Source organism: Echiichthys vipera, assembly GCF_963691815.1.
Source record: "Echiichthys vipera genome assembly, chromosome: 2".
NCBI classification, from domain to species: domain Eukaryota; kingdom Metazoa; phylum Chordata; class Actinopteri; order Perciformes; family Trachinidae; genus Echiichthys; species Echiichthys vipera.
This window is the reverse complement of record NC_139827.1, coordinates 22,145,800-22,162,074: the sequence shown is the minus strand read 5'-3', so window position 1 is coordinate 22,162,074 and position 16,275 is coordinate 22,145,800. Positions and strand designations below refer to the sequence as shown.

At 39.4% G+C, this 16,275-nt stretch overlaps 1 protein-coding gene across 2 annotated transcripts in view; it reads right to left on the bottom strand.

Annotated features, from left to right (window-relative positions):
* The window catches only part of LOC310961311 (phospholipid-transporting ATPase ABCA1-like), a 39,436-nt gene that overhangs the window by 19,075 nt on the left and 4,086 nt on the right, over nucleotides 1–16,275 (bottom strand). For both annotated transcript variants that reach the window (XM_083933336.1, XM_083933337.1), the window contains exons 2-8: nucleotides 16,071–16,177; nucleotides 14,653–14,746; nucleotides 13,251–13,392; nucleotides 12,896–13,014; nucleotides 8,143–8,264; nucleotides 5,944–6,135; nucleotides 3,521–3,610 (exon numbers count right to left, since the gene is read on the bottom strand). In XM_083933336.1, the coding sequence (XP_083789462.1) occupies nucleotides 3,521–3,610; nucleotides 5,944–6,135; nucleotides 8,143–8,264; nucleotides 12,896–13,014; nucleotides 13,251–13,392; nucleotides 14,653–14,746; nucleotides 16,071–16,136 (825 nt within the window). In that variant the 5' untranslated portion in view covers nucleotides 16,137–16,177. The remainder of the gene's footprint in view (nucleotides 1–3,520; nucleotides 3,611–5,943; nucleotides 6,136–8,142; nucleotides 8,265–12,895; nucleotides 13,015–13,250; nucleotides 13,393–14,652; nucleotides 14,747–16,070; nucleotides 16,178–16,275) is intronic.

The following is a 16,275-nucleotide window of genomic DNA, read 5'->3' as shown; positions in this document are numbered from 1 at the left end:
CATATGGGAGGTAGAGATAGATAGATGAAAGAAAAAAGAAATAAAGGAATGAACAAAGAAAGAAAGAAAAAACAAAGGAGGTTGCAGCGGAGTGGGAGGTGGAAATGAGTGCAGAATGTGTGAGAACAAAGAGAGGTTACTATCGGTCGTTCTCCTGATAGGCAAACCTCCGCAGGCTCCAAAAGCAGAGCGCTATTATACTGACGACTGTTACTGAGTAGACACTGACTCACTAACATACAAACACACAGATACACAAACACAATAACCAGCAGACACTCTGTGCATTGATGTGACAAGATATCGTTGACTGTGTAATTTCAAATAAACGGTCCCATCTACAGCACGTAATTCTTATTCTGCCCGTCAACAAGATATTCAACACTGTTTTCCAACAAAGCGAAAGTGAGACTCAAGAGAACTGTTTGCGTCTCGAATCACTGATGTGTGCACCACACACACACACACACATACACACATACCCAAGTTGGGTATGCGTTTGCTTTGCAGCTGAGCCTGCAGCATCATGAGTCTGCCTCCTTCCTGCTCCTTCACACATAAAGAACTGGGTGCAATAATGTGTGTGTGTGTGTGTGTGTGTGTGTGTGTGTGTGTGTGTGTGTGTGTGTGTGTGTGTGTGTGAGTGTGTGAGTGTGTGTGTGAGTGTGTGTGTGTGTGTGTGTGTGTGTGTGTTGGACTGGGTGCATATCTGGGTCTTTTAGGGTTTTCTTTCTTGGCTGTTTGTGTGTGTTTATGCATCAAAAAGTTCTTGGGACGTGCGTGTGCATGTGTTACATATGCATTTGTTAATATGTGTCTTCATCTTTTCGCTGCCAGAGCCATAGTCGCAAAAATAGAGCAATGACTGCCAGAAACCTCAGCCACCATTTTGTTTCTTCCTGTTCTGGTGTCAAATGCTCAAGCACACACATTTTTGTTTGAATAGTGTGTCTGTTCGTGCGGGTGCAAATGACTGTGCCTTACAAAATTTGTATCGGTCTGCGCAACTGAGAAATAATTTGCCTGCATTTTTGTGTGACTTGAGTCTATGTGTCTCATTTCCCCAGAGGGATGATGTTAACGTGGGTGATTAGGTGAGAAACACACACACACACGTACACAGACAGGCAGGCAGCAGAAGAGGATTGTCCCAGAGTAACCTCGTAGCAGAGCCTGTATGAGGTTACTAAAGTTCAAATTTCCACTCCAGCACACAGCTATTCAGACCAGAGATGCTCGGGGGCCAATCATGAATGAATTGTTAACATGAAATGATACATTTTAACTACACCTAAGCCAGACTGTGACCTGAATATCACAAGACTTTAGCGTAGGATTAGTTTCTCTTGAGGTAGTTCCCTCCTGCTCTATCTAACAATATAAACCTACTGAAACAACAAATAAAAATACACTGCACAATGTGAAACAGTGAAGAGGATAGAGATGTAAAAATATTGATTAGCATCTGTGTAGGGCCTCACATAAAAGTACATATCTTTGTAATCTGACCATATAAACTTAATGAAGTTCGGTTGAATTCAGAGACTCTTCCGGGTTCAGAGGTTACTAGAGTTTGTTCACATTCTCTCTACTGCTTTGCTAAGCAACGTCTTAAGCTACTTAGTGCAAACAATACAAAGAAGATAAATGTCACTAATTTTTCTGAGAAGCTTGTTGATTCAAATTAGAATAAATTATTCAAAAGATTTTGCATTTGTTAGCCTTGGATGGGGAGGAAATTAATATTTTTCCTTTCCTTAATTACCACCAATCATAACCAAGGGTTTAGTATCAGTGGTTGTAATAGTCTGGGAATGAGTGGGAGTCCAGATTATTAGGAGTTCAAATCTCCGCACTGCCAGCCTTCTGAGCTAAACAAAATAATCTACTTACAAACAGAGAAAAGGGTTATGAGGAATACTGCAACCAATTAGGATTTACCAAGAATCTAACAAGAACAAGGATGGCTCTTGAGTACTATTGATAAGGATAAGGAGAGAAATGCAACCAAATCTATTTCATATTTTCTAGGAGGAGCATTTCCTTGAAATTTGTAATGAAGGCAAATACTGGTTTATTCTGGGAAATATTTGTATACAAAGCAGAATTTTCTGTTTGTTTGTATCTTGTCACATAGCTGACAATGAACAGACTGTAGCTTTGACTGTAGCTCTTTTTTGCCAACAATTATGAAGCCTGGATTGAAAAGCTGCAGATGATGATTACTGGTTAGGAAGTTTAGGTGACATGAGTGCATTGCTCCATTCTGCCGGCCACTTGCCTCATCTTCCAACCAGCTCAGCAAACCCATGTAATCTGCTTCAAGCTAAATAATACACACTGAAGGGGATATTTTTTCTGTTGGCAACAAAATAATCAGGGATGAAATAGTTGGTCTTTCAATGCCACTTTGTGTTAACATACCTGTAGCCTTAAATAAGCACAAGGTCTCCACAACAAGAGCCGATTCTGACAAACAAAAACATGGTGAAACCCGGGAGGAACTTGTGCAAGATTTTTTGGTTAACATTGAATATGTTTATCATTGTTCTTGTATGCAATGTCAAAGCCAAAAATAACTTGATTCGGTGGACAGGTGATAAAAAGGGATTGGTGAGGGTTGCAACCGAAGACAGGACAGGCTCACTGATGTTCTTACAGCTGCTTAAACAGGAAGTGCTTAAATACCAGTAAATGCACACACACACACACACACGCAACAGTCAGTTGGGTCTCATGTTTTGCCACCTCAGCAGAGCAGGAGCCTGAGGGAAAGGGGGTTGTGTTGTGTGCGGGTTTGTACCACTGACTGCAGCTCCTCTCTTTTGTTTCCTGTGTGTGTGTGTGTACATGTGATCTATATTGTATGTATCTATACTGTGTGTGTATGTGAGACAACGAAGACAGTGCACCTGGTAGTTTGCTGAGTAAGGCTCACGCTACCACCTACAGAAACATTTCCCACAGCTTTTCCTCGTTTAAACTTGAGAAAGATATTTCTGCAGACCTTTTATGATACCGACTGTAATCTGTTTGAGGAATGGGATCCACAGAAAATGAAAAGCCTACTGTGGTAGCCTCTAATAACATGGCTGAATGATGAAATACATGAGCCATTTTGACACTTAATGGCCAGCTGACCTCAAGGAGGTCATGTGTACCTTTACATAATGTATCTGTGTTTGCAACTTTTCTGTAAATCTATTTTTCCTATTTCAATGAAACAGTGTGCTTCAACCTTACCTCTTCACTGGAAAAGTTCACGTTGCACCTGTTAAACCCACATAGTACTCCCCCCTTTGAATGACTCCATGAAATTCCTTGAATCAGTGTGTGAAGGCATATTTATGTTAATGTTATCAATATGGCCGTGACACAACTGTTCCTAGCTTGTACTACTACTACTTGGTAAGAATTGATTTCAAACATTACTAGTGAAGACTGAACTTTGGAAGTAAATATTCCAGCAGTCCTGCTTGTAAATGGTATAACATGTGTGGGTGGTGTGTGGGGTACCTACCTCCACGGACAGTGCTCCCAGGCTCTCCAGAAGATTGTCGGTTGCAGCTGAGACCTCCTGAACAACTTTGGGGTCTGACCTCACGTCCTTCTGTTAGAGAGAAAGGGCATTTTTACTTTGTCAGAGAGATTTTTTAACGTTGTATTTTTTGGTTTCAGGGCAGTTAATACATTCTGGATAAAGACAAAAATAAAACATGCAATAAAACTAAACTGCAATGGGGGGAGGAAGCCAAGGCCAAACTGTAGAAAAATGTCCCTATTGTCCTTATCTCTATATTATTATTTTTTAGATTGATTGTGCATGAATTACTTGCCATTTAGGTATTTACTTATTATCTCAATTATGTTCATATTTGTTATTCATCATGTATTACCCGTTATTTACCCAGACTAAATGATGTGTGTGTGTTTTTTTTTCTGCTGACAGATGGCAGCTACAACAGATTCTTTAGGGCCCTACATTAAGTCAGCGCTAAAAGCTGACGGAATATTCAAAAATATGACCAATTTTTTTAAATTCCCAGATGTTCGGGCCTGGTGGGAGTCAACTTGAATGGCTGTACGAATGAGCCATAGAGTGTGGTCTCTATATGTAAAGAGTATTGAGATAACCTTTGTTATGATTTGGAACTGTAAATAAAATTGAATTGAATTCAACTTGGGCCTAGTGGGCTTAGAACACTTTGGGGGAAACTCTTGATTATTGTATTAACATCTATACTATCTTTAATTTTTTGTAATGTGTTTTTTCACTTAACCATTAAATATAGAGGTGGGAAGAAACAAAAAGCTTTGGTAAAGGACAAATAGGAGAGAAAGAAGACGAACAACATGGAGGTCAAAGGTGAGGGAAGAGGGGAGACGAGAAAGAACAACAAGTCAGTGCATCTATGACCTGCCCCCTGTTCCCGTCTGTCAGTGTTCTTGTTTATCACACTAAGCTGCTGGAACGCCTAACACTCAATAAAGCCCAGGTGTAGATGAAGACAGAACAGTCTTCTCGGAAAAGATACTGTAGCTCATTCCTCTCATTAATTTACTTACTCTTACGTCTCTTTATCTCTTTCCCGAACCATTTCTATCCCTCTCTCTTGCACACACATACACCCACACACAGAGCAACTAATGGGAGATCGTTAAGTTATGCAAGAGTTCTTGACCTCACTTTTTGCACAATTTTGTTCCTTTTGGAAAGGAACTTCCATTCTTGCATCAGAATTTAAACATCTGAGTTTCCTAAAAAGAAGAAGTGTTTTTTATGTGAAATCAGGTCCACGGTCCGTTGGGAAATTAGTTTATTTCCTTATCATGAGATAAGAGAGCTAATCTCTTTAACCGCACAGCAAACACAGCAAGGCCCTAAGTTATTGAGAATTGCTGCCTCTCTTCCTTTGTCTGTTTCTCCCTCTTAACGTCAGCACTACAGAACACAGTGTCTTTTTTTTCACCTCTTGCCACCCTTCACCACCATGACTCATGGTCACGGGTTTTATGGGAAGGGGGCAGGCTGTTTGGGAAGATGCAGGCAGAGGAGAGGTGATGCTGGACGGGTGGGGGAACGAGTAAAGAAAACAAGGGAACACAGAAAGTACAAAGTTTCATAGTAAGCAAAAAATATGAGAGATTTGGGATTTACATATAAAAGATGGATACAGGGGTCTGACTTTGATTGGTATTTCCATGCCAGACCTGTACAAACAGTGATTCCGCTTGTCACATAATATTAGTGTCAAAGTCAATGGCTCCCATTTAGCAGTCACAGTAAAAAATGACCTCAACCTCACTTACAAAAAAAGTGTAGAAGTGTCCACTGCTTGCATGTGTGTTTTGCATAAGTGTGTGTACTTGATCATGATGTTCCAGTTCATATTCAGTAAACATCCAAGCTGTTAGATGAAAAAAACAAACCATGCCTGCTTGTAGAACAGAGGGTACTATCTGTTGTTCTCAACCAATTTATGACTCCCAGTTGATTGGAGAATACTGCATTTTCTGAGAATATCAATGCTAAGACACCCTAATCATGCTTATTTTGGAGGACACCTAACTACCTAGCAGGGAAAACACATAATGTCATGACATTGTGTGTTTTCAAGTTAAATCAGGTAGGAAATGTCTTCCTGATCCAGTGGAGGAGACATCATGTTCTGGAGAAATATGTCAACACAACTAAGAGTCAATCTTTTAATAATATGGGCTTATTTTTGTCGGTTTGGTCATTACTGATGTCACGCCTGAGAGCTGTCCACTGTCTTGTCGGATTGCTTGTTTTTCCTTTTTTATGAAGCTGTACCTCAGTTTTGAAGTTGGTGAATAACTTTTTTGTAACCAATAATATCCATTGGTCAGAGCGTGAAAATAAGATTCATGTTATTAAGAACATTTCATTATTGTTGTGGTTGACTCAGTGGATAAACTCACCCGAATGGGTTTGAAGAAGTCCAGGTTTGACAGGAAGTGGCTCTGGGCCTTGTTCAGCCATTCGCTGGAGGACTTGCAGATGATTTCTTGAGTCAGACGGGAGACATTGCGGTCGGCAATGTGGACAAATTCCTCCAGGGGCGTGGTGTTACAGAGGTCTCTGAGATGAAAGCCAAAACCTTTTGTCAGCACCTGGGCAGAGAAAAAACAGAGCACAGTGGATCAGAAAGAGTAGAATAAGTAGATAGATATCAATAAGTGGATAGATAACATGAGTGCAAGAAATATATCCAAAAAATTAATATCCTCAAAATAAATATTCAGTATGTCTGATTTAGTTTGGGAAAAATGTTAACATAGTGGAACACAAGACACGTTATATTATTGTTATTATTATATTATATGCCCACTCTACAGTTTAAATCAATTCTACACAATAACTGTTTTATTTTGAACAAAAAAGGAGCTGAGAGTCCTGCCAAAAAATATCTAGAGATGATCCAGTCAATAATTTCTATGTCTCTTCAAAGAGAATGGAAAACTCTTAAACAACGCAAAAAAAATATATGGAGGAGTATTTATATATGGTAGAGCTGCTGCCCCCGCGACCCGACCCCGGATAAGCGGTTGAAGATGAGATGAGATGAGATTTGCATATGTTTGTTTGGGTCACTTTGCCTTAACAAGTAACACTGAATTATGTTTGTGTTGCAACACAGACTACCCTCTGTGGTTTATCTAGACACTTTTAAAGATCATTATGTATCTGTCCAAAAATGTTTCACTCCTAAAACCTGACTATGAGAACAAAACAATGATGATCACAGAAAGATATTTTATGATGTCAATGCTGGGGCTTGCCAAGGACTATTTGACAAGAAATGTAAACTCCACTCCAAGAGATTAATCTGCTGATGAAACATTTCGATATATTTTTTTCTCTATTCTATATATATTCATCTTCGTCAATTAAAAAAAAGCCTTCTTTCTCCTCATTTTTTCTAAAATGATTTAACATATTTAGACGGGGAAGCACAGCTGTGCCCATGCAGGCAGAGTTACAGAACGTTCAGCATTCAAGGGCTGGACAGAGGCTCTGTTTTCTCTGACAGTGTCAAGATGCTCAGAGTGTGTGTCTTTGTGCGTGTGTGTGAGTGAGAGAGACAGAGACAGAGAGCGAGAGGGGAACACACTGACTTATCACACATATGTCCTTGACCAGTCTGTGTTATGCCATCATGCCTCAGACTATCAACTGTACAAACACACACACGTACAGTCACAGCTGGTAATATTTTCACTGGAAAAACATCAGAGCTTACGGTCATAAGTGTGGAGGAGTGGGAATCAAACTAATCGTCCGATAGAGAATTGTTATAATCCTATATTTATGTGATTGCTCTCATGCACCTCATTGCTGTTGTAATAATTAACAAAAATACTGTCATTCCATATAAAAAGGGGCGGTAATAAGCTTCCCTTAATTTTCACTCCCTTCCTTAAATAACGTTTCTAATGACCTTCATAGGAAAGTCACCTTCTCTGATCAATAGATAGAGAAAAGGATGGGTAGAGATGGTGTAACGTCAGTTTGTCTTTGAGCCTGTCTCTGCATGTGTGTGTGTGTGTGTGTGTGTATGTGTGTGTGTGTGTGTGGGGGTGGGGTGGGGTGGGGGGTGCACATTTAAAGGTAAGAGGGGAGATGAGCAATCATGTGACACCAGCCTTCCAACTGCAGACGTGGTGGTGGTGGTGTGTGTGTGTGTGTGTGTGTGTGTGTGTGCGTGTGTGTTAATGTGTGTATGGGCGTTGGTTTGAAATAGATCATGTAAGATCATGTTTTAGGAAAAACAAGAGGAGGGGAGGTAACAATTACGGAAGGCTAAGGAGACTTGGTTGAGAAATATGAAAACCAGAACAATAAGGAAGAGACTCTAGGAAAATTCATCAAGTTATATCTAGACTTGAAATGAAAATAGAAAAATTACATCCGAAAGATACCCCTCACCCACAGGGATTTCTCTGCTGGGTATTAAGAGCTTAGCTGTGCCACGGCACAATCCTGCCACCCAACAGATGCTGATAAGCCAAGGTCAGTGGACTGTGGCCAAGGGAGTATGATTATCTCAAGTGAAAAGGTCTAAACAAAAAGGATGCACAAAACATAATACTGTATAGGCAATAACTGTAATATTGTACCTTCTCCAGATTGACGTCAGCCTCCACTATCTGTCTCAGCGCGTGATGAGGAAGGGAGGCATTATGGTGCAGGAAGTGGGAAAGGGTTTCATTGTCTTTCAAAAAGTCCTTCAGCTTAAAACCTGGAAAAAAACATAGAAGCAGTAAGTCAACCAATTATCAGCTCTCTTTGATAAAAAAAACAAAAAAACAAACATTTTTATTTGGTGTTTGTTAATACCAGGACTCACAGCAATGTTCCCTGTGTGATATATACATACAATATAATTATAATTAAAAGTTGGACTGCATAAACATTGACATACAATGACCATGTGTGTGTTGTGCATACTAGCAAAGTTCGTAAATTTCTCAATATTTTGATTTATCCAGAAATTTCATCAAATTCCCAGACTTTTCCTCCTCCAAATCAAATCACATACTTTAATACTGATATCTTCACCAGCACATAACCTCTCTGTCCTCATGGTACATTTTGTTCTTTTGCTGCATTCCAAAGAAGTCAAACCATTTCTGAAACTGGCCTGAGTCAGCTCACACACACACACACACACACACACACACACACACACACACACACACTTATCCTCAGACACACACACACACTTATCCTCAGTTCCTACAATTATACACCGGGGTTATTACAGGGCGTTCCACTTTGGCCCAGATATTGCCATTAAGTCTGACTCTGACTCTGACTCTCTCTCTCTCTCTCTCTCTCTCTCTGTATTCCTTCCTAAATGTCTCTGTCTTCACCTTTCACCTACTTCTCTGTACCCAGAGCCACTTCTTACCTGTTTTCTTTCTACTCATTCTTTTGTTGCCCTGGATTCTCAAGATGGATTATTTTTTTGAAAAAGAATGAATGACTGTTGCTGTGCTCTCATCTAATCTGGCCTCAACTTAATAATGCTGAGTTGAATTTTGATTGTTTATTTTAAAGATATCTTCCTACTCCCCCTCCCCCTTGTCTTCCCTTCATCTCCAGTAAATCGTTTTCTTCTTGCTTTCTTTTAAAGCTATTGGATGACCCACGCACACAAACAGGAAACACTTTACTTCTTCTAAACTGAACTTCCCCTGGGAGGAAGTGAGAGGGAACAGTGTGTTTTTCTGTGTCCAGGGGGCAGAGGGGGGTGTCGCTCTTCCTTACTGCCTCCATGGGTGTGCACCAGAGTGTGTGCTATTAGAGTGTGAGATGTGAGTGTGTGTTGCACATAAATCCGTACCATTCCTGCTTTTCATGGGCCTTTGTGTGTGTAACATGCACCTGTGCCTGTGTGTGACCTCAACTCTCAGGGGTGAACAACCAGGGAGTGCTAATAAGGTCTAATCAGTGTCCCAGAAGGAAGTCACAGCTCCCATGGTGCATTGCATCCAACGGCCCTTGAGGACAGACCAGAATGGATGGAAAGTCTAGCAGTATTTTGTGTGCAGTCAACAAAAGTGCTTGCTTGTTTGTATTCAATTTCTGTGTTTAATCTTATTTGTGTGTTTGTCTTTGTTTACACTGCCTTAGTGGTCTAAATCCCCTCAGCTATCAGAAGCAGAGAGGTTTTCTGAAGTAAGACAACATACAAAGTAGCAAACCTCATTTGTGTTTGGTTTTCCTATGTTGGAGCCAGAGCTGTTCACAAGGGCAAGCCCAACTCTAGCACTTCATGCTTCATGCAAGTTCATGCTTGCTCCTGGTTGTGCCTATTGTCTTATGATGATGACTGTAATACACTTAGCAACCAGTGACTTCACTGGTCAAACTGGTCCATAAACAGGCTGTTATCTCTGTGGAACCAAATATTCTCAAATCTATCACAGCTTGGCTAACAAGCATGAAGAAGTATTCCTGAGGGCCAAGTGACTTTGCAGAACGATTAAGAAAGGATGAATGGATCAAATTCCGACAGTAATGAATTAAACCCACAAAATGGTGGTATAATGTGCAAACTGGATTGTACCTGAGCCTGTGTGAGCTGTTTTTGAGAGCCTATTTTGTGGATTTTTTACTTCCACACGAAGCTAGCACCTGGCTTTACCACTCAAGCTATAGACATTAGATTAAAGGTTAAAGTAAAGGTTGAGCTAGACATGCTGGGCCGATGTTTATGGTTAAGGTGATAAGGAAAGAATGCAACGCATGTGTGTCTATGCAAACTCAAATAATACAAACATTCAAGAAAAAAGGCAGCACAGTCTCAAGTTTAGGAAATCAAGTTCGGTCTGACGGTGGTGAAAGCCTAAAAGAGTAAAATGTTCTCCTCTATTATGCAAATTCAGTTTCAGGTTCACTTTTGTGAAGACAGGTGGGAAGATAAGGAAAAAAGCTGTGGCTTATGAAAAGCTCAAAATTGACAATCAGACCACTTATCTCTCAATCGCTTTTCTTTTTGGTATTAAAAACTTTCTCACCTCAAAAATGTTCTAAATGGTCAAAAATTTTTTTTCATTCTGTACTATCTCATGAAGCAGGAATGCATTAGACCTCATCAAACAAGTCTGTGCTGTGTGATTCATCAAGCTATCCGATGGGGAAATGGCCCTTCACAGCGCCCCTTCCCTCTCATTCGTTGACCCCGCTGGTTGCTGAATTATTGCTCTCTGATGCATGCTGTTCTTAACCGCATCACTCGGGGAATGTAGAGTATTCCACGTGGATTAAAAAGCAATACATGGTGGAATTTGGGATTGATCAAAATGCTGTGCATTTACAAATTAATTGTGGATGGATGTGCTGTTAAAATAATAACAGCCTGAATTAAAACAAAAATGTCATGATCCACACAAAGTTGATAAGATGAAGATCTATAATTTGACTCTTATGAAATGCAAGAGGAAATTGTACACCACAAAATCAAACTGAGCGACATAAGCATAATTTTGACAATTACAATTGAATAAAACACATTTTCTTTTCATTTGCTCTAATATGTAATCTATCTCCTTATTCAGGCCATGCTATGCTTTGTAGGGCCATTGCATAACATGGTGTTCCTCTGGGCTAGTAAAGCAGACTGCCGCCAAAACAACAAGAACCTTGATTGTTCTGCATTGTTGCATAATTTTTGATGGTACACTCTGCTCAATTATGCCTTACATTCAGTTCTGATGTGAACTAATACCCCCTTTATTTATAGAAACTAACTGTTTATCTGGGAATATTGCTGTAGTGTAGCAACACTAAAGGAAAAACAAAAGCCAGTCTAATTTAACTCTCTCATTTCACTATAGAAATTAACTGAGCCCTTTATTGTGGCATCATGCTCCACTTTATACAGCATTCATTTTTTTTTCATAACATCATTAATTTCATAATAAACTGCTCAAACATTAAGTTAATTTGTTTTTACCTCATCTTCCAATATTTTCTGTGGACCAGATTTAAATGTTATACGATGGATTTGCATTTAGGACCATTTGCTCTACCTAAAGTAATGACTTCTTAAAATTGTCAATCGAAGATTTTTTTGACAAAGATTTTACAAAGTAATTGGTCTGGACATAGTGTCCTTGACTATACATGTTTTTCATTTCCTTTTTGTCCTGGTTGTCTTTATCCACATGGTCGGCTGGAGATGCCTCCCATGACCCAGTGAGGCTACTGAATTTTAATGGAAAAATACTTTTCAGTGAGCAGAGTTAATGTGTTTGTGTGACTTCTATTCAAGTGAAGTAAAGTAGGTATAGAGTCAACCCAGCCCCCCTTCCTATTTGCAGGTCGTTTTGACCGAGTCAGCACAGTGGGGCCATCAACAAGATGTTATTTTAGAAAGATGACCTTTCTCTTCTCCAAAACATCCCAGGTCACGATAATAAACATCTCCCTCTTTCTTTTTAAAATGTTCCACTGAAAACATTGTGAAAATGTAAGATTAGGATTAAATGTGCAGTAAGACTAACTGCAGAGTTTGCAGAATCATGTCTGTGATCGTTCCTCACGGACAGAGAGCAGCAACAGTCCAGTCAAAACAAGTCAACATTTTCTCCCAGGTCTGTGCAGTGATTGTATATTGATCATCGGGGTTGTGGACTTTCTTTTACTATCTTATACCACAACCACTGGCTCGTGATAAGAGTGAAGTGCAACACCCACTGGCTTCTGGGAGAGGGGCCCACCACGACTGACGGGCAGTGATAAGGAAGAGACACACGTGATACTCTGATTACTACAAGACTTCAAGTTAACATCAACTCAGTCAGCTGCTACGCTTCCAAAGTGACCATGACAAGTCACTTTATCTAGTTTTAATATGCAGCTTATCATTTTTTTTAAATACATGCATTGGTATGATTCACTTTGTCCCTATTGAGTGGCATGTCGCACTCTTTCGTTTTTTAATCTAAATCCTAGGAGATTCCAATGACACTGGAAAGTATCAACACATTAACATTGGCATTAATGTCTTGGGATATTTCAACATAAAAGACAAGTGTAGAAAAGAGAGAGGACCTTCATTTTTTTAAAAACCCCCCAAATGATTAGTACACTGAACAAACTACAATCTACTTATTTTTTTCCAATAAAGAATGAACAGGTCATCGTCAAGATTAAATATATTGCCGAAAACATATGTGTAAATAAACTGAGTCACTGACATATAAATCCTATCTGCATGTGCAGTTGTGTAGGAGTATTTCTTTCTGCTTAAATGAGAAAACAGGCAAGAAAAATGGATGAATGGATGATCAGTGTGAACGGGCAGGTGACTGAAGTGATCAATCAGTTTGTCATTCAAAAAAATCAAAGGCATGTGCTTACGAGCAGTGATTTTCTGGAGCTTCTTCAGAGCCCTCAGCAGTCCCTTGTAGCCCTCGTAGCTTTTATCATTCTGAGTGTAGAGCAGGATCTTCTTGGCGTCATTGAACAGACGGGAGATTCTGCCAATGTTCAAAGAAAGACACAAAATCAGACACACTGTTTGACATCTCTTGAGCATTCAAAGTATGAGAGGATCGTTGTGAATTTTTCAGAAGACTACATTGTATGACTGAATCAGAATTTTTAAGTTAATAAAAATAATAATAATATAAAAAGGCACAAAGTGAATACACTGAATCGGTCAAAGTGGTGCATTGACTGAACTGTGAATCCGCAAGAGGGCCTTGTTACTCACATAGAATCATTGAAGTTTCCCACCACCCCGGGACTCTCGCCAGGGGTAGGATTACGGAAGCAGGGGTTGTTGGCGTTACAGATGATACCTTGTACCCAGGGCAGGGTACCCGCTGAGGGCATGGCCTTGTTCGGGAAATGGCCTGGGAAGGAAAGGGAGAGCATGTCATTTTTAAGATTAGTTTTAAATTTGGACTTTAATATCAGTTAAACAGTTGTTTGTACACACATCATTAGGCCTGTGACCGAGTTGATTAAATGCTGATTAAACACTGACTTTGAGCGATTTGTGCCCCATAGAGGCACTGTACTATACGGATATTTGTCATTCTTTCAAATCAGGTGAATCCTTCTGTTTCAAGTGTCTCAGTAACTAGTTATTCCACTTAAAGCCCTGCCAAACAAACTTATAACCCCAAAAAGTATTCCACTATAAGTAAGTACTGTATTGACATCATCTTTACAATTGTTTGTACTCTTATCAGCTAACTTAACTGCTACTGCTGAATTTTACTGAGGTTAACTAGCTATTATACTGGAAAGATAAGTGTCTGCCCCACTTCTTTAGAGTTCACTGGATTCGGACTGATATTTGATATCAATGATTTTTTTTCCAAACAGGGGAACTTGTTTGGTGGACAACAAGCCCAAAATGATAACATAACTTCACTTGATTTGTTCCTTATGCACCTGCCACGTAAGTCTGTGTAGCGTATAAGCATCAACTTGCACCAATATTATAAATTCCCAGAATGTAGCTGCCACACCCATCTAAGTAAATGAACCACACCTGTTGATACCTGTAGGATTTCAATAAATACTTAACAAAATATACCCTAGGAAACTTTGTTGCAGGTCACTATAACTTATAACTAAAAACTTATTTGAAAGGCTGATTTGATTTTTGTTTCATAGTTTGTGCTTTTGAACAGTTGTAATTTTACTGAGCTGAAATGTGGTCAGAGTTGTGAAACCAACTTTTCCAGGAGCTAAAGATCCTGTCACATGCACACAGTGCAAACAAATGTTGACAAATCCAAGGGATCCTCCTGTGACAATAACATGGAAACCTTGGATAAGTAACATGTTGATCTTACCAATAGGAAAGCAAATAATGGCTTAAAATAGACAATGTATTAGAACAGTTGATTAACAAACTGATACTCATCAGTAGCATTTAAAATGGTTAACATAAAATGGGCATTAATTAGCATGAAAAATCAAGTTACTCCTCTTTTCTTGTGCATAACTGTATTAGTTTAAGGATTTCACCCTTTCAACTTTTAAAACTACACATATTATTTATATTTTGTTTTAAATGTCAACTGAATTCTTGTACAGTATTGGATGTCAATGAAGTAAAAAATAATCTGTCGAGCCACCACTCCTCCCTGTCTGCTTACATTCATGTTGCTCGTAGGGTGGATAATGTATTCGGACTGAGATCAGGATAAAGAAGATGAACAGAGGCCAGATGATCTCAATCAGCAGCTGGATCTGAGGAAGAAGATAAAAAGGATAATGACAGAAGTTAATCAAGTTAAGACAAGGCATGCCACTTTTGGGAAACAAACATTTGGGAAACAAATAAGTTAATCATCACAAAAAAGTGACAAGCTTTTTGAGGTTTTGAAGTTTTTGTGTATTTTCAACTAAGTAATCTCTGCTGTTTTAGAAGAAAATCACATCATTGTGTGTGTGTGTGTGTGTGTGTGTGTGTGTGTGTGTGTGTATGTGGGGGGGGGGGGGGGGGGGGGGCAACATGAGTCTGGTTAAAGTATGTGGGTTAATAAGGGGAGACAGAGCGAGACAGAGAGAGGTCTGCAGGCTTTAGAGGACTATGTCCATCTGTTCCATATGGCCACTCCACTTCAGCTGCCTGTGTCTCAGCTTTAACCCTCATGGCAGACATGCCATGCGGGAGTGAAGAATAAAGACACCGTATTAGAAAACGCACTCTATCCCTTTGTTGGAAATAATTGGACTTAATGCCAAGCAGCCACAGCCGTCACTTTGAGGAGGAGTTTCTGCTTGATGGTCAAATGGCTTAATTGTATTCAGAGGAGCTTCCTCAAGTATAAAGAACTACTATGCTAAAGCTTGGAACTGAATTTTATTTACATAACTTTGAGTGTGTGGGCATCAACCGGCACAAGATGGTAACTGGACAATGGATCTGACGTTTATCATCATCCCATCTTTGACTGACTCACAGTTGTCTGTAAACTGTAATGCTTTTCAGAGTGGCTGGGAGGAGAATGACATAATTCCCATTATTGTCAGCTGCATATGCATTGAAACACTGCATATTTATGAAGAAAGAAGTTGAGAAAGTCTATGTAATGCCCTTATGACCAGTCATGCGGTACTGGAAATATAATCTCTGATTTAAAGTTGATCCATTGAAAATGTGACTGAGATACAAAAGAGCAGACACCATCGATTTTGAGTTTTTTAAGTCTTATTTTTGGACTGACCTAAAAATGACCTTGTTTGCATTATTAACACAGCTAACTTCAAACAAGTGGAGAATACAATGTACTGAATTTGTTAAAGACAAATTCAAATATAAGAAGGTACATATTTTCTTTGTTGGTCATAAATAAAATGAAATAAACACAAATCACACAGCAAGGTTTGGTGAAAACCTCTGTTTTATAATGAATGGATGGATATGTATTTTTCAATAAATAAGAAAAAAAACAACGAATTGATAAAACCACCGATTCATTGGCAATGAAAAAAATGACTCTGTACAATTGACTGTACTCATCCAGTCAATTGTTCTTATGACTCAGTCATTTGAAGCACTCCTACTTACAGTCTGTCTCCGTCGGTAGGTGAAGTTCTTCCAGAGCAGTAAACCCAGCTGAGTGGAGACTGACATGCTGACGATCCCAACCTCACTGAGCACGCTCCAGCTCCTCACTGTGAACCCAACAAGACAAGACAGAGAGAGGGTAAGCTATGTACAACAGACAAAACTAATGCTCACAAATAACACTTTCATTACTGTGGAAACATTA